The following is a 25530-nucleotide window of genomic DNA, read 5'->3' on the forward strand; positions in this document are numbered from 1 at the left end:
TTCAAACGTGTACCGTGTGTACTGAATGTCGAATTCTAAAGCGTCAGTAGTACGATGATTCAAATACGTAAAAATCCGAAAACACGGCCTAAACGTGAATATATAAAACAGAGACAATTTACATACACAATGTAGCGAACCTAATAAAACAGACATACGCTAAAAAGTGAAGATAAGGCAACATGACGTCACACAAAAAAAAGAGAAATTTAAGCACTAGAAATATGACATCACGTGGTCCGGAAGGTACATATGACCTGCTCTGTAGCGGCGCCCGCCATATTATAAGGTAGTACAAAACAGTTGGGTCATTCTGAAAATTTGGTCTCATTTTGTTGAAATAAAGCTGTTTACAGGCAGACCGCACAGAGATTTCTAGTGTTTTGTCATAAAAAAGTGCATATTTTTAAAATCCTTGGTGTGTGGAGGTTCAAGTCATCTATAAGTAATTTAGTGATTATCGTTATAAAATCCAGTAGCCATGGTAACATACTGAAAAAAAATTACTGAGTTTTAGTACAAATCAGAGGTGCCTTTTCAAAACTAACAGCCAAATACTATGTTTCAAAAAATATCAGGCACTTAGACACTACCACAGGATGAAAGCATACATTGAGTAGGTGGAGAAAGGGTAATAATAATAAGACCCTTTTCGATTCATTCTCTCACAATTTTAGTTCCAAAAGTTCCGACGAAATAAGGTATTTTGAAAATCAGCTATCTAATGCTGAGGAGAGAAACTAATACGGCAGGTGACTGAAACGTTCCGGATACCATTCTTCATTTAAATTACACCTGTTTACCATCACATATATTACACCTGTCTATGTGTAAATGCTTAACAACATTTAAACAATATATCCACCAAATTCCAACTTCTAATTTTAAGTTTTACAAAATTTGACGGGGATAACATGGTGTGCGAAACAGTGCGCCTTAATGTAACTGTAATGCAACTCCGCGACACGTGCCAAACACTACTGAAATTAGGACTTAATTATTCATCTTTAACTGTGTATCATGTTGTAAGCGTAGTAGAATTGAATATTTAATAATTCTAATCATGAGATTCTTCATGCTTATAGCCGTTTTTGGTTGGTCAAGAACGTCGTTGCCAGAAAGTTCGTACATGCATGAACTTTGCAAGATCGTTCATACATGTATGAACGCCAGTCAACTTGAAACCAATATGGCGGCCGTGTAGTTCGAACTGAACAGCATAATATAGCCGTAAGGATAGTTTATTACATGCACATTTTACCGGTCAAGTTTGTTTACAGAGAGTAACTTTCAGCTCGCGGAAAGAAACTTATAACTGAGTCTGACTGAACCCTTGAAAACACCTTGTAATTTTCCTTCATCCTTGTATTTCCTTAATAATTTTTTCCTGTTGAAGTGTTTACAACTCGTATTTTTCAATGCCAAATGTCACTTCGTCAATGCCGCCTCCACTGTTGTTGTGCAACCGATTATGTGTAAATATTCGTCCGAGCTCCCGTACATGTGCAAAGGAATGTGTGTGTCTTGAAGTGTAAACTTAAACCCACACACAGTGTATCAATACAACCGACTGAGGCTCTCAGAGGATAACTTTGACTGTCGGATAGAATTATAAGGATTGAAAAGCTATTTTTGGTCGTTCATGCATGTATGAACGGATCTCTCCACATGCATGAACGACCGAAAATAGCTGTTCAATCCTATAATAAAATATCATCACTAGCTGAACGTAAGGTCAAAATCATTTAAGAGTTATCTTTCTTTGATTACTGGTAATTATAAAAGGGGTGATCATTATGGAAACACCTGATTTTCATTGATGTTTGCATGATGAATTATGATCATGCCTTTCAAACATTGTTGTTTTCACTACAAAAAATAAATATTGTCTACTAAAAGTTTTTGAAGCTTAATCAATTATACAAATCTTCGAAGACTGGTCCATAAACTTAAATCCGTTACAGAAATGACCAATTTATTTTTTTTTAGAAAAGCTTGCTTGTTATCCACAAAAAAAATCATTTGAAAATTATTGATACATAAGAAAATGTTTTAAGCGCACATGAATACTCCGCAGCTTGAGTCATGTGACAATTATTTATGACGAGGTCAAAGTCCATTAAGTTTTCGTGTACTAGTTTTATTACCTAACTAGTCTGCGAATGAAATTAGCACGAAATGTTCCATCGATTGTTCAAGGAAATTTTTATTATGAAGATAGGAAGTATTGTCAGAAGTCTTTATTTTTTCCTTTTTTTATTTTATGAAGTGTATGTTGGAATGAACTTGCATGCCTTAGGAAAATTCTGAGAGAGGTGAGGGGTACTTCCAAATAATATGCAAATATTTACAATTGTAATTAAATGTACGATATATTTCTGAAAATTTCTGTAATCGTGTTTTGGTTGGCATTAAAACACAAATCCCAGGTTGCAAGTTCTAGTATTGTTTATTAATCATCGTAACATAGGAAACAATGAAAAATACCCTGTAATAATAAATAACCATCGTAAATACATGGTATGATCAATATGCGAATTATAAAATGTTTAAGGTAATCAAAAATAGGAAAAATAACAATATTTTCCTTATAATCTAAAACTAATTACGAATATGTCTTTCGTACATAAATATCCCATTTTAAACTCTTATTCAAAATGTATAGATCATGTAAATAATATCATGTATTATATGCATTTGTTAACTACACATATAAATCAATCTCACAGATATTAATCTGTGAATTAACCAAATAATTGAAAATAGTAATATGTAAATACAGACAGACATACGTTTTTCTGCAGTAACAAATAGAGCAGACAACATGTTAAACAACGCATAAGCATAACATACCTCACATGTTTGTGTAAAGGCTGTGTTTCCTATGGCCTTCAGTTTCAGGACATCACTATAATATACACCTGAAGTACCAATATTTATACCCATAAATATTCAGGTCATATGAACTACTGAATCAATATAGTAAAAATAGTTATCTCCCTTCAATTCACATTTTACCAGAACTGAGCAGTATTAAATTTATTCAGATTGAAATGATTTATCACTCACTCATACATTTTATCAGAATTATGCTAAATCCATATGAAATTATGCATTTAAGTTATTTAAATGTTTTTAATCAGTTTTATGCAAATCTTACTGTTACAGTAAAGTTATTTAGTTGAAACTGTTTAAATCTAAAGTTTATTTAAGATTTTCAAAACACTCTAATCAATCATACAAAACATTCAAACTCAATCACCAATTTACTGCATAAAGATCATTTATTCTCAGGATTTAAAGAATTGAATGTTATAAGTACTAAATTATTAATAAGAAACAAACCTCAAATTAAGATCGGCTTTATCACAGATAGACAATCCAGGTAAATATAAGATTTTCTACTAGACAAAAAATGGCTTCTTCACTCCTTCAAAACCTAGAGTCAACTACCCACAATCACAAGTTCCCGCCAAAAGATAAACCAACCAATAAGAAACAAGGAAGGAGTAGGAATATCTGAGTAATAAGGATATAGCAGACTACAAATGTACTGTAAAGGAGTAACATATATAATTACAATTTCAAGCAATGAAATTGATAAAACTAACTTTAATTGAATACAAATCACACAAATAAATCACATACAGGGATACATGACTACTAACAATAATACATTGTTCACAAATACAAATTGATAAAAATACAGCTATACCACACACTCCCCCCAGGCGCAGAATGACGTCCCGTCATTCACTCACACTAGTGGTGGCTATTAACTGCATCCAAAATGGCTAAAGCTGTCTCTTTCTGTAAACTTTTAAATAAAGGTGTTGATGCTAAGTTGGTGAGAAATTCAGCCTTCTGCTGCCACTCTGATGTTGACTGGGTTTGTCTAAGTGGTACAGGACGAACAGTCCCAACAGCTGACATATCGTACTACCCAGAAGATATCCACGCAGGTGGTCGTCTGTCCCTCATAGATCTCCTGGCAGGTACTGGAGGTGTATCTGGTATGCTCGACATCAACAGGTGTGTCCTCCTGTGGATCAGCATCATCAACTACTACCTCCGTTTCAGCATGGGCGTCTCCAGACTGAATTGAAACATTTTGGACTGGCTCATCTACAGTAGATTCCTCAGTGAGTGTGGATTCACCGTCTTCTGTATCCAGTGCATGGTGAAACACTTCAAAACTGTCAAAAGACTCGTCCGAAGATTCATCTGAAGACTTATCTGCAGTGTCATGTCTCTCAGCTGTTGTCTGTTTACGTGTCCTGGGTTTCGGTTGTGGTCTAGTCTTCTGTGTCTGTACTGATGAATCGTCTATTGATGGTCTAATAAATCCAACAGGCAACAGTAAGTTCCTGTGGAGTCTCTTTACACATCCTTCTCTGTCCTCTCTGATGACTTCAAACACAGAAATGTCTGGATTTGGCTGGTCTAACACCACATATGGCACATCCTCCCATTTATCTGCTAATTTGTGCCTTCCGTCAAATACAACTATCTTGACAAGGACTCTGTATCCTTTCTGACACGTTGATCGTAGTTCCTTTTCTGTGTGGCTTGAGCTTTCTTGGATGCTTCAGCTGCAAGTGGGTAAGCGTGTGATAACCTGTCACGTAGATCTTTCACATACTTCGTGGTTGGCAACTTGGTTTCCTTCCGCAAGCCAAATGCAAGGTCGATTGGAAGTCTAGGATTCCTCCCGAACATCAAGAAGTATGGTGAAACTCCAGTGGTCTCATGTTGTGTGCAGTTGTAGGCGTGAACTAAAGGTGATATATACGCCTTCCAATTAGACTTCTGATGTTGTTCCAATGTTCCGAGCATGTTGATGAGGGTACGATTGAAGCGCTCGCACATCCCATTCCCCATCGGATGGTATGCTGTTGTTCTGGATTTCTTCATTCCAATCAGACGACTAAGTTCTTTGATGATGTTACTTTCGAAGCATCCGCCTTGGTCAGAGTGGATCTTCTCAGGAATACCATAATATAGGATGAAATTGTCAAAAAGAACTTGTGCTGTTGTTCGAACAGTCTGATTCTTCGTTGGGATTGCTTGAGCGTATCTGGTGAAATGATCCGTGATAACCAAAACGTCCTGAAATCCTCCTTTGGAACGCTCTAGCTTTAAGTAATCCATGCACACCAGCTGAAGGGGAAACTGTGTCGTAATGCTGACGAGTGGAGCTCTCTGATTGGTAGAAGTTTTTCGTCTTATGCATCTTCCGCACTGTTGTATCCAATTCTCCACATCCTTATCCATACCAGGCCAGTAAAATCTGTCACGGACCAGCGACATCGTCCTGTCCTTGCCTGGATGGCCCATGTCGTCGTGGAGTGATTCAAGTATAACACTAACATGTGCAGATGGTAGTACCAGCTGAGATTTCCTGTCATCTCCAATCATGACATCTCTGTAAAGCACGCCGTTCTTAACAGCAAGGTGAGCAAACTGGCGCAAAAGTGGTGTAGGTCCAACTTCATCTGATGTAGGTTTGCGTCCTTCTGTGACATACTTCACAAATGGTCGAATGACTGGATCCTTTGACTGTACAGCTGCCCAATCTATGATGTCATCATCAGTTAGTTCTTCTTCCAGCGAAGGTAGTGCATCTGGGTTGACAGCCAAACTCTCGATGTATGCTCTGGGAAGGTTGGAGTTGCAAATGGTCTGAACAGACTCGATAGAGATGACCTCTCGTTTGTCAGAATCTGTGCCTTCTAATTGCTGTGGTATCCTACTAAGTCCATCTGCATCTGCATTATTCCTGCCTGGACGGTAATGAATCTGGAAGTCAAAAGATGATAATGATGCCAGCCATCTGTGTTCAGTAGCATCGAGCTTTGCTGTTGTCAGCACATACGTCATGGGGTTATTGTCTGTCAAGACGGTGAACTTGCTGCCCCAAAGGTACTCTTTAAATTTGTCGCAGACTGTCCACTTTAACGCTAAGAACTCTAATTTGTGTGGCGGGTATCGTCGCTCTGCTTTGGTGAGTCCCCTGCTACCGTAGCTTATCACTCTCTTCACACCTTTCTGTTTTTGGTATAAAACAGCCCCTAGAGCAAACCCAGAAGCGTCTGTATGAAGTTCGTATGGGCTGTCGCTGATGGCATATCCAAGTATTGGTGCAGTGAACAGGTGATGTTTGAGCTTCTCAAACGCTTTGTCTTGCTCAGTAACCCAATTCCATTATATCATCGATAAAGATGCAACAGATTCGAAGGTTCATATCTGACAAGCACTCTTCCATCATTCTCTGGAATGTTGCTGGGGAGTTGGTGAGTCCAAAGGGCATTCTATTATACTCATAGAATCCTAACGGCCCAACAGTAAAGGCAGTACGTTCCTTGTGTTCTTCTAGGATTTCTATCTGGTGGTATCCACTTTTCAAATCTATGGTACTGAAGAAAGTACTTCCAGCAAGGCAATCAAGTAGTTCTTCAATTCTTGGTAAACTATAGCTGTCTTTCCTGGTAGTGAAGTTCAGTTGCCGGTAGTCTACACAAAGACGAAGCTTTCCACTTTTCTTCCTTACAAGTACCACATTAGATGCCCACGGGCTGTGTGATGTTCTAATAGTTCCCACTTTCAGAAGTTGACGTAGATGTTCCTTAACCTCGTCGTACATGGTGGCTGGTATTCGTCGATACCTCTGTTTAAAGGGTTTGTCATCATGAAGATCAATACGGTGTTTCACTGAAGTATGTCCAATATCTCTATCATCTTTGGCAAATATGTCTTCATACTTCTTGATGAGGTTAACTCCTGCATGAAGTTGATCTTCTGTTAAGTCGCTTTCGGTTATCTTCACTTGGTCAAGAACAGGTATTGATGAAGCTGCTGAAACATCTTTCTGGTATTCGATAGACACTGGGTGTAATTCACATAAAATTGCTTTCGGTGAAATCGTGATAGTTCTAGTTGTCACATTGGCAATCTGTATGAAGATGGTTCTTGTGCTGCCATATTGATAATCAATAAGACCTGGTTCCACTTCTAAGTCTTTCCAATTAGGTTGACGTTTAGATGAATGTAGCATGGCTGGAGTTGGACCATATGGTATCTGTTTATCAATGAACGCAGGAAACTGTGTACTGGTATTTGGTTTGATGGTAATAGGAGTTATTGAAGCGCTCTTCACTACTGCTAAGGTGTTGTTGTTGCGTGTCAATTCTCTTTCTCTAAGTGTAATTGATCGGAAGATCAGATACCATGGTGTTGTTATATCGCAGGACTGTAGAAATCGTTGTCCATGATGTTCTTTGAAGTTGTCATGGATTACCTGCAGTATGTTGGTGCCAAGTAGAAGAGGTACATGTGCATTGTAATGGCTGTCAGGTACCACAAGTAGTACACATGGGTAGTTGGTGTTCTGATTAAAAAGCTGTAATTCTGCCTCTATAAATCCACTATACGGTAGCTGTTGTCCTCCGGCACATTCTATATCTAACAAACTGCTGATGTTCTGAAGTTTAGTTGCCTTCATATGGATGTTGTAATAACTATTACTGATGGTTGATACAGTAGATCCAGTATCTAGTAGTGTCTTAACAAGTTGTCCATTAAGCTTTACTTCAGTCTCTGTCAGTTGTCCAAATAATCCAAGTGGTACGGTCTTTTCCTTTTCTTGTGTAGGACCTGTCGTTGAGTTGTTCAAGCCTAGTGGCGGCCCTGCTCCATAGGCTTCTGGCGGTTTAAATCCTTGTGACTGTTGGGTGGGTTAGCACATCCTATTTTCTTATGTCCTTCTTGGCCGCATCGATAACATACTATCTTATTTGCTTTCTCTGTTTCAGTTCTTGAAGTTGATGTTAATTGGCGTTGAGATCTAGGTCTCCATTGTCTTTCCTGACGTTGTGGTTGTTGGTTATAGCTTCCTCTATAATATCCATCTTGTCTGTTATTATGGTATGTCCGTTCCAATCTATCAAATCGTGTGGTCAGTTGCTGTATCATTCCTTTTAATTCACCATTCTCATTAGGTTGGGATGTATTTTCTGCAGATGTTGTTATTGCTCGGGCAGGTTGGGGCTTCTTTGTAGTTTTCCTGTCCTCATGATCTCTTTCTATCTGTCGCAGTGCTATGCGCAGTTCATCAAAATCTTTAATGGAATCGTACTTGTGTCCCGATACATCTTTCAGTTCAGGTTTAAGTCCTGCCCATAACATGGAGTGTAACATGCTGTTGGTATGTCTCTTCTGAACTATCTGTTTGTCTACAGCTTTTCCAATGATGTATTCCAATCTACAACTCCATTTGGTGACGGATTCATCTTCTTCTTGTCTTGCTCGGTAGAAAGTGGCCAGTAGATCTTCTTTACTTTCTACGGCTCCATAAACACAGTCAAGCTTGTGAATAATCTCTGGTAAAGATGCTTTTGGTCCAAGATGCATAGCTATCATTCCAGCATCACCCTTTAGCGATCTCCTCACAGCATAATTGATGTTTTCTGGGTCATATAATTTGTCTTGCTGTAGTCCACAAACTTCATAGCGCCACAGCTCATATGAGGTTTCTCCTTTGTTGTTGTTTCCAGAGAAGGTGGTTATTCTGGGTGGATCCCTCATCCTGAATATATTGTCCTTGCTGGTTTTAGAAGGCTCATCTGAGTGTTCTGGCTTTGGTTCAAGTTCACCAGTTGACGCTAGATAATTGCGCATCCAATCCTTTACTCCTTGGACATCTCCCTTTGGTGTTGATTTAACCTCTTCCTTCAATAACTTAAGGAATGCACGATCCTCTGCTGAAATGTCTTCATCCGTCATGATGGCATATAAAGTGAAAAATGCTTCAAAAAGTAACCTTAAACCTTTAAATAGAGTAGAACTACAAAATAAATTATCAAAAAAAAAAACAAAAAAAAAAACAAAATAAACCCTAGAGGTCTACAATAAATGATATTTGCAGTACAATAAGGTCAAGTTCAAGTATATGCACAACAACTTACCTTTAGGATACACAACCTAAACTTGGATATGAATTGTAAAACTTTCACGTTCACAAATCCATCTCAATAGAATATACAAATAATATAGGTACTGAAATACTTAATGAAATTGGCGTATAATCGTACTAGTATAGGAAATGAGCTACTGACGAACAACACCAGCAACAACTGATAGTAACTGACCTCGATTCAAATAACTAGAGTTACTTCCCCTAGACCAAAAAAAAAAAAAAGAGACCTACTTGATAGTAAAGATGTAAGTCAAAAAAGGCTGTGTTTCCTATGGCCTTCAGTTTCAGGACATCACTATAATATACACCTGAAGTACCAATATTTATACCCATAAATATTCAGGTCATATGAACTACTGAATCAATATAGTAAAAATAGTTATCTCCCTTCAATTCACATTTTTACCAGAACTGAGCAGTATTAAATTTATTCAGATTGAAATGATTTATCACTCACTCATACATTTTATCAGAATTATGCTAAATCCATATGAAATTATGCATTTAAGTTATTTAAATGTTTTTAATCAGTTTTATGCAAATCTTACTGTTACAGTAAAGTTATTTAGTTGAAACTGTTTAAATCTAAAGTTTATTTAAGATTTTCAAAACACTCTAATCAATCATACAAAACATTCAAACTCAATCACCAATTTACTGCATAAAGATCATTTATTCTCAGGATTTAAAGAATTGAATGTTATAAGTACTAAATTATTAATAAGAAACAAACCTCAAATTAAGATCGGCTTTATCACAGATAGACAATCCAGGTAAATATAAGATTTTCTACTAGACAAAAAATGGCTTCTTCACTCCTTCAAAACCTAGAGTCAACTACCCACAATCACAAGTTCCCGCCAAAAGATAAACCAACCAATAAGAAACAAGGAAGGAGTAGGAATATCTGAGTAATAAGGATATAGCAGACTACAAATGTACTGTAAAGGAGTAACATATATAATTACAATTTCAAGCAATGAAATTGATAAAACTAACTTTAATTGAATACAAATCACACAAATAAATCACATACAGGGATACATGACTACTAACAATAATACATTGTTCACAAATACAAATTGATAAAAATACAGCTATACCACATTTCTTGTTAGTAGCTCATATACGTTATACATACCATTTGTACCAGTTTGCTGATCTCTTTTAGGTAATAAGAAAAAACTAAAAATGTGTGTACTACAAGACTCCATGTTTACACTAGAAAATTTGTATAAGTTTAGAAAAAAAATATTGCTTTATATCATATACTTAAATTAAAAACCTTTTTTGTATATGCATTACAGTTGTTTGTTTAAACCCTATATCGTTTACCCTATATCACACCTCTAGACCTATATCGCATACCCTATGTCACACCTCTAGACCTATATCGCATGCCCTATATCTTTCACACCTCTAGACCTATATCGCATATCCTATAAAACACCCCTAGACCTATATCGCACCCTTTCATTGACCATACTTGAAGTATAGTTGAAATATATGATATAAAGAACATGACAAATCAAAATCTGTATCACATGTGATATCAAGCCTCGACCTATATCACGCCGCGGACCGGTTGCCCTTTGGTCGATATTGGAGTCTCGGATTAATACCGCATGGTATATATATTGACATGTAATATTCAGTATATATTGATACTTTATTTGTCACAAAATGTTGTTCTACATCATTTATAGCATTCATTGTCTCAGGTACGTACCGAATTTGTAAAATTCATTGTTACAAGTACGCATCACCTTTTCTCTGCCCTCCTTCTCTTCCCCTTGGTGATGAAGTTATTTATAGTCCCTTTTGATTACCGCTTTAACCTTAAAAAAACAAAATAAACCCTAGAGGTCTACAATAAATGATATTTGCAGTACAATAAGGTCAAGTTCAAGTATATGCACAACAACTTACCTTTAGGATACACAACCTAAACTTGGATATGAATTGTAAAACTTTCACGTTCACAAATCCATCTCAATAGAATATACAAATAATATAGGTACTGAAATACTTAATGAAATTGGCGTATAATCGTACTAGTATAGGAAAGGAGCTACTGACGAACAACACCAGCAACAACTGATAGTAACTGACCTCGATTCAAATAACTAGAGTTACTTCCCCTAGACCAAAAAAAAAAAAAAGACCTACTTGATAGTAAAGATGTAAGTCAAAAAAGGCTGTGTTTCCTATGGCCTTCAGTTTCAGGACATCACTATAATATACACCTGAAGTACCAATATTTATACCCATAAATATTCAGATCATATGAACTACTGAATCAATATAGTAAAAATAGTTATCTCCCTTCAATTCACATTTTTACCAGAACTGAGCAGTATTAAATTTATTCAGATTGAAATGATTTATCACTCACTCATACATTTTATCAGAATTATGCTAAATCCATATGAAATTATGCATTTAAGTTATTTAAATGTTTTTAATCAGTTTTATGCAAATCTTACTGTTACAATAAAGTTATTTAGTTGAAACTGTTTAAATCTAAAGTTTATTTAAGATTTTCAAAACACTCTAATCAATCATACAAAGCATTCAAACTCAATCACCAATTTACTGCATAAAGATCATTTATTCTACCCTATGTCACACCACTAGACCTATATCGCATGCCCTATATCTTTCACACCTCTAGACCTATATCGCATATCCTATAAAACACCCCTAGACCTATATCGCATGCCCTATATCTTTCACACCTCTAGACCTATATCGCATATCCTATAAAACACCCCTAGACCTATATCGCACCCTTTCATTGACCATACTTGAAGTATAGTTGAAATATATGATATAAAGAACATGACAAGTCAAAATCTGTATCACATGTGATATCAAGCCTCGACCTATATCACGCCGCGGACCGGTTGCCCTTTGGTTGATATTGGAGTCTCGGATTAATACCGCATGGTATATATATTGACATGTAATATTCAGTATATATTGATACTTTATTTGTCACAAAATGTTGTTCTACATCATTTATAGCATTCATTGTCTCAGGTACGTACCGAATTTGTAAAATTCATTGTTACAAGTACGCATCACCTTTTCTCTGCCCTCCTTCTCTTCCCCTTGGTGATGAAGTTATTTATAGTCCCTTTTGATTACCGCTTTAACCTTAGTTCCCTTGATTACTCTTTCACACCACTGGGTCGATACCTCTGCTGGTGGATTTTGTCCCCGAGGGTATCATCAACCCAGTAATACAACTTTTAAAATTAATTGTTTTAATAAGAGGAATGAAAGAAAAACTGGCTCGGACGTCCCCCAGTATAAAAATGTCCAAACATGACAGCAGATCGGACACTCTGTTGTCTTGTAAGAATGTGGTGTCCCCATATGGGAATCTTATCACACTCACATCTGGTATGGAAAGTGCCCCGACCAATTCAATTAAAAGTACACAATCACACGTTCAGTCTGCAGACCATCTATTCCAGTACAAAAATTCTATCTCAAAATTATCAAACCATGTTCCATCACTTTAAATGATACATTTGACTACAACGATGACGAACCACATTGTACCATCTAAAAATGTGGTATTAAAAATTTCAAAACATGCAACATTCTTATAACCTACTCTTACTTCTCCAGTTCCCTTTACAAACAAAACCTTCCATACAAGAAGTCACGATGACTTAAGTTGCAAATCAACAAACTTAATATATGGATTAGAATGCAACTTATGTGGTTTATTATATGTCTGAGAAATGCAAGAACGATTAAACAAAAGAATGTGCGGTCATCGTTCGGAATTAACACCACCAAATTCCCGACAGTTTATCAACACTTTTATCAACAAGATCATTCAATCCTCTCTATAAAAGTATTTTAGAAAAAAAATACCATCCTACGAACATCCCGTTCTAAGTAAAAACTATCGTAGGGAAAGACAGGAGTACTGGATACGAAGACTAGGTACTGTAATACCTTACGGATGCAATGACAACATCAAAAGTATAGGAAACCTTTCAAGCCAATATAACAATAGCATAAATGTGATGAATTTATTTGACAAAAATCCAAGACGGGGAAAGGAGTTATGGCCATCGCCACTATACGTCACCTAAGTTACATGATGTCTTTATAGATGATCTTTTTCCTTTCATACAAAAACCTTTTGGACTTCATCACATTAGAACCAAACTTTATTCTATACCTCTCACTCTACTACACTCCCTTTACAAAACAACTCTTGACACTTCTGTTTCTGATCCCACCTCATCACCATTATACAGCCCTGTTGCCATCATTTTGGATATTGGTTTCCACAGACTCTTTTCACCAGATTGTGTGAAAAGTCAAGATGAAGAAAAACGATCATTTCTTCCACTACCTTTGTCAACAAAGGTATAGATGCAATTAATTTGGCTGACATCCTCCATCACAAAAACGTTACCAACAAAATTCCCCCATATCTCAAAGACAAATCCATACCAATTATTTCATATTCCTATACTTCACCCATTGCATCCAAAATTTTCAATTATAAAAGGCTGTTGCAGAACCTGGAGATTGAGCACTTCAAGGCTAAACCACCTGACTATTCTTGAAAATGCTCTCCATTCAAATATGGTCCTTCTGGTCACGTCGTTACGGGAGATTTAAGCATCATCGAAAACGAATCTCTGCGTAATATCCTTTCTAAAGGTCCCAAGTACCGTGAACAACGCTCCATAAATTGGAATTATAACTTTAAAGTTCTTGTGGATGCCGTCGAGGACTATGCAAGAAAATGGATAAAACGAAGACATTGATTCTCAGTCAGAGTGGTCTTTAATTATGAAACGAGCGAAAGTTTTAAGTAGGTCAGTGAGTGCCAAGGCTACATCAGTTTTCAAAGACCCCGATGTAGCAAAGACATTGTCTACTATACATGAAAAGTATGTTGTCGTACCAGCAGACAGCATCCAATGTTTATTATCAGAGGTAGACGTAGAAAATCATAGCAGTGATAAGACATATACTGCTACTACACTCTCCAAAGAAGAGATTGTGGAAAACCATAAATCTGTGCTATCCTCTTTTGGTCTCTCTACCAATGACGATGATTGTGATTTACCGTCTATGTACTGGATTCCTAGACTCCACAAGAATCCATACAAACAACGTTTCATAGCAGGATCTGCAAAATGTACCACTAAATCTCTTTCAAAACTTTTAACTTCTATACTGACAACTGTCAAAGAGGGTCTGCAGTCCGACCACAACACTTGTTACTCCCGTAGTGGTATTAATTCAATGTGGATCCTGAAAAATTCGAAAGATCTTTTTGAGACTATCAATTCAAGATTATTATCTGAATATAATAGCATTAAAACCCTATGATTTTTCAACACTGTATACTTCTATTCCCCATTCTCAGTTGAAATTCCGATTTAAAAAAAAACATCATACATCGTTGTTTTTCCAAAAAAAAGATGGTACACCTAGATACAAATATATAGTTCTTGGTAGAGATTCCTCATACTTTGTAAAAAATAATTCAGAATCATCTTCCAAATATACAGAGGAAGATGTTTATATAATGCTGGAATTTTAAATCGACAACATATTTGTCCAGTGTGGTGGACGTGTTTTTCAACAAACGGTCGGCATTCCAATGGGAACAAATTGTGCTCCTTTACTCACTGACCTATTCCTTCACTCTTATGAGGCTGACTTTATAGCTTATCTGATCCGAAAGAAAGAATATCGTTTGGCTAGATCCTTTGATCTCAGTTTCCGCTATATAGAAGACGTATTATCTTTAAACAATCCTGATTTCGGGGATTTGATACATCGCATCTACCCCAAAGAACTTGAGATAAAGGATACTACAGATACTGTGAAGTCAGCCTCATATCTTGACCTACACTTAGAAATCGATGGTAAAGGAAAACTATTGACCAAACTTTACGACAAACGTGATGACTTTTCAGAATTGTCAACTTTCCTTTCATCTGTGGCAACATCCCTTCAGCACCTGCGTATGGAGTGTTCATATCACAACTCATACGTTATGCTAGAGCTTGTCGAAACTACGCAGACTTTTTGTATCGCGCTAGAACTCTAGCAAATAGGCTTCTGAAACAGGATTATGTTGCTATAAGATTGAAGTCGTTACTACAGAAGTTTTATGATCGTCATCATGAACTCGTGGATCGTTATGGTGTATCCATCTGCACCGTAAAAACTGATTTATTCGACGGGTTATAGTTTTCCCTTCCCTCGTTTGTCTACCCCGGACTTGACTTTCTATGAGCAACTCGGTGGGTGTTTCTAGAAAAGCAGAGGACGCTTACCCTACCGGTGCACCTGGTCCATGCTCCCAGTTTTTAGTCCGAGTTGCTCATTTGCTTTTGTTACTTTGTATGTATGATTTTAGTTACTTTATGTTCTTTGTTGTGTATGTCTGTTTTCCATGTCTGATTTTTGTCTCTGGATTACATTCTTTTGATTACCGCTATAACCTCGGTTCCCTTAATTACTCTTTAATATTAATGGGACGTATATTCACACTATTAATATAAAAACATTATATAACTTACCCTCCTCTGTTAAATTCATTGTAAGTCAATTCTGTGTTGACTATGATTTAAATACAAAAAATACCAATATTATATATATAAACATGTTCAAAACGAGACCAATCGGAACTACTCGGACCCTTTCCGCTACACTAAAAAATAATCTCGGATGCAGAAAGGAGAATTTCTTCTTGAAAAAAAATGCCGGAATTGTAGTCATACCCGACTCCATGTAGTTCTATCCACCAGGTGGCGCTAAAAATTTTAGTTATATACCTCTAGAAATAAAGAACAATAACTCTGTTAATTAATTTGGAGCGAAGCAAGGAGCTAGGAAAAAAGTAATGGTAAAAATTTCAACCAATAAAACTTCGGTTTCGTCAAATTCGTACAGATTCTTCCGCCTAGTGCGTGCCTCTAGGTTTTTCTTTGTGTACATGACCAGCGAGGCTGAGGAGTTCCGACTGAAACGAAATCTGTCACAAGGCTAAACGGGTTTAAGGGGAATGCTTTTTGCACAGAATCATTTTGTTAGATTTAAAAATATATTGAAATAATGCTATGAATCGGTTCCTCATTTTTTGATATTTATCTCTCCGATGTACCAACAAAATCTTACTAGATTATTTAGCATTTTTAATTCGAAAAGCACCTCCTTGCTAAAACCTTAAATATATATTTATCAATTATGGACTTTCAACGACCTGTTCAGATTATGTTGACCGAGGACGAAATCACAGTTCAATAATCTAACAGATACATATATAACGTATTGACCGAGTGAAAGTCCTTAATTTATATATTACTTATTTAGATAATGTATTTTCTTTTTGTCTGCTTCGTCTGCAACACTTCCGCCATGATTGGCTGAGAGTAATTACGGAACGGAACGGTTTATATCCGGATCTAAACTCAGAAGTATAGCGTCAATATACATGTAGATAGAAACATAGCGTCAATATATCTGAAAAAAGAAACCAGGCTTCATGTACGTGGATTATTCTAAGCATCACGTGATTATAACAACAAATGAACAAAGATGACCGTAACACCATATATATATATGCTCCATCGAAGCAAATTGATACAGGGAAGATAATATAAGCATTGAGGGTCTGAAAAATTCCCAACGGCGTTAGAACTCAAATTTTTCGCGGGAGTCGAATATGTTATATTTAGTATATACAGTTTATAATGATAACCATCTGACGAACTTCTTGAGGTAATGAACTAGACTATTGACAAAATGATTAAACTTCCTGTCGTATAAATTATTAAACCCATCATAACTAATCGAACAAACTGATCATCGACCCAGTTATCGTTCACAAATATGTTGATAAGCTCTGTTAATCGAACACTTATCGACCCTACAAAGTTGGATCGATGATTTTGATAAGTACTAGGTGGTCGATATTTATTGATAAAAGATCGGTTACAATAATTTATCGTTAATTAGTCAGAAATAATTTGAAAGCCTGAAAAATATACTTCTTTTCCATTTAATCAACAAACTCAATGATTTCTTTTCAATCGATCAGATTTGATCAAAAATTTCTAATTAAAATCGTCGATCAAAATCTTTCTGGAGTTTGATCGACAAGTGTTCGTTTAACAGAGCTAATCAATTGATTACCATTCGATTTGTGATCGATAAGTGATGTATGATTAGTTTGATCGATTAGTTGTTTCGGGATTAAAATACCTAAAGAATGATTAAACGTTAAAATGTCAATGACATGGCAAATTCAGTTAACTTAAAAAAGCAGTTCATCAGAAATACACCTCTATACGTTGAATACCATTATTGTATTCGCTGTAACTTTGAAACGATTTATTTTTTCGTTTTTTTTTAAACTGACAAAATTTGAATCAATTTTAACGCATAAAGATGTTAAATTCTGTATGTTACAAATTAATTATTTGAACACAGTGTCTGATGTGTGTTCCTAACAAACCATGACGCTTAAACAGCTGTTTTTCTGTGGTTATAATTATTTACATTCAATGTCTTGTAAATTAAGCGGAACTGATCGAGTGCTTTTGGCTTATTTGCTCAGGAAGACAAAAATACACAGAATTGGACGGATAAATTTTGGTTGTTTCATATCTGTTTCTTAAAACGAAAATCGAAAAGTTTAAACCTTCAAGTATATACTGAGTTCCCAGAGGCCTTAAAACCTTGTTAGAAATTTTGTTTATCCTGCAGTATCTACCAAATATTGAAACTTTGGTTCATTAATGTTTCTTTAGAATGGGTCTGGTTGAAAGTCGGGCAGGGGCTGAGTCATGATTTCTTAAAATAATCAGTGGAACTGTTCAAATAGATTTGTTACGCCCTAAAAACAATTCTTCCTTTGTTCATTGTCTTGGATCTGCTATGTATTGACTGGTTATAGTGTAAAACTTTTGGCAGCAAATTTCCCGTACATTACTGACTTCAAATCTTCTCCCATTTGGACCAGATGAGATGTCGGATGAGTATAACGTTGAAATATTTACTAAGGTTAAAAAATTTTTGATACAGAGCAAACGCTTCAAGTTAACAACCAAAATTACACAATTACTTCCTTTGAATAATTTTGAAAATTGCTTATGACCTGGGTAAATACTCAGAGCATTAAATATCAACCTTTTAACTCACCATATGCACGTTATGAGCACTAGAGCACTATAGCTTCTTTCTTGAGCTATACTATATTTATCAATGATATAATTATTATTTCGTGATTTCAGGAGTCGGATTGATATAAAAATCTTGTTTCTGAACCCTGTAATTAATTTCCTATGGTTCATTTTATTCTATTGTTTTGACATGATGTTATAATTTGCAAATTACTAAGTAAACATGTTTAAACTAAGGAAGATAAAACCTATTACACGGAGCATTCTTTTCTGTCATCTTGAACAATTATACAGAGGTATGTATTTTCAAATGAGCAAATTAAAAAAAAGTGTTTGAAATGAGGCAAAAAAAATGTCTTCAAATTATTCAGAAAGATTTTTTTTTGCGAATACCTACATGTGTTCATATGATAAAATTACAAACATTAATGTTAGAAAACCCTCTTTCAAGGGGACATAATTGGCGGGAAACTATATATAGGGAATTTTAGTTTTTTAATCATTTTAAGAAAAAAAGTTTCGTGACCTAAAATTTTATTTTTGAAGTATAAAATAATGCCAGACACTTGCTTTTTATATTCAGAGAAATTTTATATAATACGCAGTTTTTTTTTATTGTAAATTTCCTTCTAACTCTATAATAAATCTGCTATATTTAAGCTCAATTATCTCGAAATTAAGCGTTTTCTTGAATTTTACAGTATGTTCGTTCAATGTTATATTTGAGAAAAATTAGGAATACTAAAAGAATTAGGTATGATCTACCTTAACTAGAGATGTTGAAAAATGCGACAGAACTGGAATTGTAGAACATAAAAATCGTACTGTTCTGCTAAAAAATCAAATTTGAGGTTATAGAAACATGCCGAATTTGCACATGCTGGAAACTGGTTTACGATTTTATGCTAGACCAAAAAAAGGTATTTCGAATTTGAGAAATACAAGAACGGTTATTAAATGTAATTTCATGCAATTCATTCTAAATGTGCAGTAACAGAATCTTAAAAACACTTTCTCATATATGCTATTAAAAATTTTGTGTTTACTTGCTTACCGTTAAACCCAAATTTGTAAATCTAGAAAAAAAAACGGATTTCGTTCATTGGTCTATAAACTGCTATTTTCGCTGTAATATCATCCCATTTTTCGACTGTTCGTCATTAAAACTACTTATTCGTCTGACAGCATGATATATTAACGACCAGTAATCGCGAAAAGGCTTGAAAATCAGTCGTCTGCTGTAATGAAAATCTGTTGACAGCATTTACCGCCACAAACAAACACGCAACTTTTTGTCAAAGAAACAAAACGGAGGTGTTGAGTTACACATGCGCACATCAGACAAAATGGCTCATAGGATAAAGAAACAATTATTTCTACCTGAACCAGTTCTAACCTTTGGAAGATCTACAAATAAAATATTTGTGCTCTTTTTGTTATGGGCTGTGCATAAAAGCTCGACAAAGCTTAATTGAAGTTCAAACCAAGGACGGAAAGTTAGTCATTATAAATCATGCATTTCCACTGAGGAATTTGGCGCGTTTTAGCAGACGATCGCACTGCTGTGTTAACTGAACCAGCGATACTTAGATAGACAGAAACAGCTTCTCGCATAGAACAAGTTTCGCATCCGCGCACGTGAAAACTTTTGAAAGATGAATATACGTTAATTATCTAAACTACATGTAAAACATGAACTACGACAAATTCAAGAAAAAAAATTCAAGGAGAAAAAATTGTAACTCTGATATTTTGTTTCAAAACTAAAATAGTGACGCAGGGGTTACAACTTAGAATGTTTAAACTTCCTTCTTTCAAAATTTGCATTTAAATTTTATTTGTATGTTCGTTCGTTTGTTTATTTTTGTTTGTTTGTTTGTTTTCATATGCAAGGCATGAAACTGGACACTATCACTTTTACTCACTGAACTTCTATGAATTTTTAATCATCAAAACAGTCATTATTTCAAACTCGAAAATATTTCTTTTAAATATCAATACACTCTCTTCTTGTTTTTAAACCGAAGAGCTTCTTTACACTTCTGAATAAATATTTATTTGAAGATTTTGACCCTAAGCATGAGATTTAGTTACCAAAGGTTAGAATATGTTTTTAGACAAATCATTACAAAATTCCAATTAGCAATCATCTTCCTCACGAATTTGTTTATTCAGCCCTGCTGTGTAAGCATGAAACAAGTAAGATTCAACCGATACCACGTGGTAAGTTTATTTAACGACTCTAAATATTGTTTTCGGATCTGTAGAATATTAAACCTCTGTGAAAACTAAAATAAAGATTCAAAGATCAAACGTTTGATTGCCTTGTTTTTCTTCTTCTTTTTCTCCGGTGTAACGTGGGAGTTCCTAATTCCCGTAAAGAACAAAAAAAGAGGCAGAAAGACTGATACATATGATCCTTGATCATTATACAGCTTTTTCTTTCTAATTTCATTTTTATATATTTTGATATTACTCGAATATAGGGAAACAATATAACCAACAACAACAACTATCTAAGAGACACACATACAAAAAAACAAAACAAAACAAAACATACAAAACACAAATCACAGCATAAAATAAAACAAAAAAACATACAAGAAAGCAAAGAGTATATTGATAAATTACTGTTAGAAATCCTTTTTGGTATCTCGGGTGTACTACAACTTTTGCCCACGCTCAAATATGAGTTTTCTTATCAACGAAACAATAAATTATGCTAATATGTTCATACAATTCAGAGATGGGCCCAGAAAAAAAGAGTTCCGGTCCGGATTACAATAAAAGGAGGGTCCTGGGCTACTATATGATAATTATTTTGCTTACTTTTTTGCACAGAATTTGATTTTTTACCAGAATCGGGGTTCTAAATATCAAAACCTCTTGAATTCATCACTGAAATGTTACGTCATAATTTACATGTGGTTGTAGTATGATTTACCTATAAAGGTAGTGGCTGCTCGTCCACACATTCCTTCACTCTTCACGTTGACGTATTCCCAAACAGAGTGGGGAAACGCTCTAGGATCCACGTGGGGTCTGGGAGTAGGCCAGAGTGTCAACAGAGCCGCCCAACCGCTAGTAGGACATACTTTGACTGCAATCTTCGGTCAAGTATCTCGAAGGCTGGGTGCCGCTACCTCTAACAATTATCAGGCATCTAGTAACAAAACCACCGTAAGGGGCGGTTGTGCGAGGTCCGTCAGGATAGTCAAGACCGTAAAAAACCCCATCATCATCATCCACACATTCGAGGACAGGGAGCCTCTACAGGCTAATCGTCCAAACATCTGGTTTGAGTCAATAACCCTAGGAACAACCACACAGACTTATGAAGTGCGAAACAATGGATAAAACACTGCTATCTATATAATAATAAAAATATCATTAATATGCATTGTCGAAACCCCCCCCCCGCCCATTCGCATTTGCAACGAGATTGCTGGGGAATACACATATCTTAGAGATGAGGAGCAAGCTCAATAAAATATTAACGTTACATATTCAATAGCTTTGCTTGTAATTGCAGTTTATTTTAAGTTTAAAATATGTAATGGAAAAACTGATAAATTCTTAAGAAATATTTGTCCTTTTAACGAAACAAAAACTGATAAGCAGGAATATACAAATAATGATTCATAATTGCATTTATAGTTCCAAAGTCTTTGATCTTTTGCTGTGATTTTCACGTTTGATGATTAAAGAGTAAAGTGACAGTAAAAATAAATTACTAACAAAGAAGACATGCGCGTTGTTATGGTTGCGCGATTAACAGGAAGCCGTACTTGGAAACGAGGCGTGAAATCGAGATTTGATTGGTTAGTGTTTACTGTCGTAGTAATAGGCCATAACAGTGTAAATTAAAGCAGCTAATTGTCTGGAATTATAAACAAACATTTACTATCTTAATTGTTACATGAAAGAGAAATTGTTCGCCCCCGTTCGACAAATGGTTTCTGTCTGGTTCATTGAAACGTTATATGAAGCACAAGTCGCTTTCTGCGTGTGCATTGCTTTGAACGATCTACAATATTTATGGCGAACTTTGAATATTGTTTCAAATATTTTTTTTGTTTGGTACAAAGTTTTAGATCTATATTTCATGCTGTTATATTTAAACGTTTACAGAACAAAGAACTTGGTTTAGATAAAACATATTATGTTGCGAAAATTCAGCAAATGAATTAGACACAAGTTACAAAAGCCCTCTCCGATAATTACATAATTAAATAGAGTTTTAATTACATACAACAAACAATGAAAAGCGCAATGATAAACCATCTACAATGTAGTATATTAATTTGCGCTATGATCATATTGGACGTTTGAATTTTTGGAAGTACTTCTTTGTCTAAGAATCAGGCAAAATGTTTATATGGTGTGGCAAATGAAGAAAAAAAACCGCTGAGATTTTGTTTCATTATCGAAGTATTTATACCATATAACCTCCAGAAATAAACATCAAAGTGTTCGTAAAGTTTGTCTTTTTAAGATATCGATAGGTCAAATTTTGTAGAAAGGAATATGGAAAATAGCAAGAAAATTTTCCCGCACATTTTCTCTTTATAACCAGTAAAAACATATCTATGTCACTGATGCTTCATGGTGAATTTAAATAGCTTGTCGGATGTTAAGTATATGTATTGAATATATTTCAGGAAAAAAAATATCTAATTGAGAAAAATGATGTGCCGCCCATTGCCTGATTCTTACACAGAATACCACTTAAATATTCTATATGAATATTAAATATGTATGAGCTTTGTTGAGCACATTGTGATTTTGCATCAATAGCTAGACCCAGTATGCACTGAAAGTATGTTATTCGACTTGTATCTGAACTATTTCTTCATATTTATATCACATCCGTCCGTCTGTATCACTGCTAATACAAAAATTGGACAGACATAAAGGAAACAAATCAATTTAAGATATAAAATTCAATTATACCTAACATGATGGCTGAATGTAGATTTGGTTAAAAAGTGCAATTGTGTGTAAACAATTTTATCTTATGAAGCAAAGAAATTTGCATTCTGCATGAGACAGGGCGGATTTGTCCGAACCTTCCACGGTTGGCCCCTGTATACTTAAAAGTAAAGAATTATATTTAGTGCAATTACACTGTAATTGCAACTTTGATGTGTAAGCATTTTTCATACGTTTTAGTAAAAAAAAACTAGAAGTATACCGAACATACCTTTAGAATTAATCTCAACAAGACAGATGGCCATATATAGTGATCTACCATAAAATCTCAATAAGCGAAGTGAGCACTAAATAATCGCGCACGGGTAATACATGTACTTCAAAAAGATTTCAAGCAACAAAATATCATCGAACCAAAAAAAAAACCAATAATAATAATAATAATCTTGGTGATTTTGATAAGTTTCTTATACTTGTGATGTTTTATGTAATGTGGGATGTCCATCTCAGAAATGGTATAACAGTTGTCAGCGGGCGGCAGACTCCCGGTGTATGTGATTTCTCACCATTATTTTTAGGCTCATAGATTGACTTTGTTGTCTTTTGTCACACTCATGTTGTTGTGTTCACATTCCTCGTTTCTACTTTTATCTCTAAACTATTTGTCTTAACAGATGGTGTCAGTTACATGTATTTTCCATTGTAAGAGAAATACATAGAATCTATAATTAATGTCTCTACTTGAAAATTTCAATTGCATATGCTCAGTCCTATAATGATCATCTGAAAAAAAGAACTAGTACTTTGTACTTGCCGGAAGAGTTGATATTTGAACTATACCATCTCATTGTGCATTCCTCCTTTATTTAGTACAAGTCTTTGTAAGAGACAGTCAAAATGTGAAAAATCAGCAACGTGCTACAATGTACTTGTAAAAACATCACCAATCTGACAGTTAGGAAGTACAATTATCACTTTTTGCCTTCGGCTTCACTGAAGATGTATGGAATCTGCCCTAGAATGTTTATTTGCAGCATGTTTCAATGATATTGTAACTCAGAAAAATTTACTTATCGTGGTAATAGTGTCTTATCAATATCTTGTTTAATCCAACTGCCTGATTCTTATTCATTGCACGCTTATTTTGTATACTGTTTTACTCGGTCATATTTTGACTATACCAGCACTAAAAATGTTCATTAAAACATAATTTGTAGAACTCAACACAAAATTGCGTTGTAGTGTACCTTATTCAACATCAAAGCAATTCTAGTACTGACCAAGGCATTAAATGTCTAATCCAACGTTATTGGACGTTAATGTTAACATATTCTGTCTTATGTCTACTTCAACACAAAAAAAAGTGTCGACATTTTTTTTTTGTCAACTTTCCTTTCATCTATGGTAACATCCCTTCAGCACCTGCGTATGGGATATTCATATCACAACTCATACGTTATGCCATAGCTTGCCGAAACTACGCAGACTTTTTGTATCGCGCTAGAACTTTAACAAATAGACTTCTGGAACAGGATTATGTTGCTACAAGATTGAAGTCATCACTACAGAAGTTTTATGATCGTCATCATGAACTCGTGGATCGTTATGGTGTATCCATCTGCACAATGAAAACTGATTTATCCAATGGGTCATAGTTTTCCCTTCCTCGTTTGTCTACCCCGACTTTTTATGAGCAACTCGGAGGGTGTTTCTAGAAAAGCAGAGGACGCTTACCCTACCGGTGCACCTGGTCCATGCTCCCGGTTTTTAGTGGAGTCCGAGTTACTCATTTGCTTTTGTTACTTTGTGTGTATGATTTAGTTACTTCATGTTTTTGTTGTGTATGCGTGTTTTCCATGTCTGGTCTTTGTCCCTGGATTGCATTCTTTTGATTACAGCTATAATCTTGGTTCCATTGATTACTCTCTCAAACAAAAAAATCGTCGACATGGAATCTTTTGACTAACTCAACCAAAAAAGTGATGATATAGCCAAAATGTCTATCATAATTAAATATTTAATATTGTTTAGATTGAAAACAAATGACTGATGCAACGCGTTTTACCATTGTTGTATTTTTCGTAGCATTGGTGGAGACACTTTGTGTCGGACTGTGGTTTATCCTACCGGTCATTATTTTGTCTAGCAGTGATTGAAACTGACAGCAGGCGCGTAGCTGAGGCCAAATTGAAGTGTAGGCAAAATTACCGCCGGGGGTCCAGGAGGGGGCGAATCCCCCCACCCCCCACCCCCGCGGAGATAGCGTTTTAGAGCATCATTTATGCCTCTTCTGGATGTATTTTATCTCAAAATTTTGACATTAAATTTGCATGCATAATGAACGTTGGACATAATCGGCTATGAAAAATATCACTTTTTCATGCATCTAGGTTTATATTTGGAGGAATTCGGGACAAGCTTTGTGTTTGATGTATGACCGACATA

At 35.4% G+C, this 25530-nt stretch overlaps 1 protein-coding gene and 1 long non-coding RNA gene across 2 annotated transcripts; both read right to left on the reverse strand.

Moving 5' to 3' along the window:
* Window positions 1–2394: 2394 nt before the first annotated feature.
* LOC148602306 (uncharacterized) lies at window positions 2395–3912 on the reverse strand. The gene is made up of 3 exons (XR_015916844.1): window positions 3346–3912; window positions 2854–2921; window positions 2395–2488 (listed from the first exon to the last, which is right to left on the reverse strand). It is a non-coding gene; the product is annotated as an uncharacterized LOC148602306 (long non-coding RNA).
* Window positions 3913–7674: 3762 nt separating this feature from the next.
* LOC148602307 (uncharacterized) lies at window positions 7675–8881 on the reverse strand. The gene has a single exon (XM_088552690.1). The coding sequence runs from the start codon at window positions 8779–8781 to the stop codon at window positions 7675–7677; it is 1107 nt and encodes a 368-aa protein (XP_088408816.1). The 5' UTR covers window positions 8782–8881.
* Window positions 8882–25530: the final 16649 nt, after the last annotated feature.

The sequence above is a fragment of the Perna viridis genome, chromosome 11 (assembly GCF_037379345.1).
Source record: "Perna viridis isolate PV_CMFRI_1.1 ecotype Kerala chromosome 11, ASM3737934v1, whole genome shotgun sequence".
Lineage (NCBI taxonomy): Eukaryota > Metazoa > Mollusca > Bivalvia > Mytilida > Mytilidae > Perna > Perna viridis.

Excerpts from the sequence above, each read along its gene's own strand:
- LOC148602307 (XM_088552690.1), bottom strand. The coding sequence starts at position 8,781 with ATGACGGATGAAGACATTTCAGCAGAGGATCGTGCATTCCTTAAGTTA.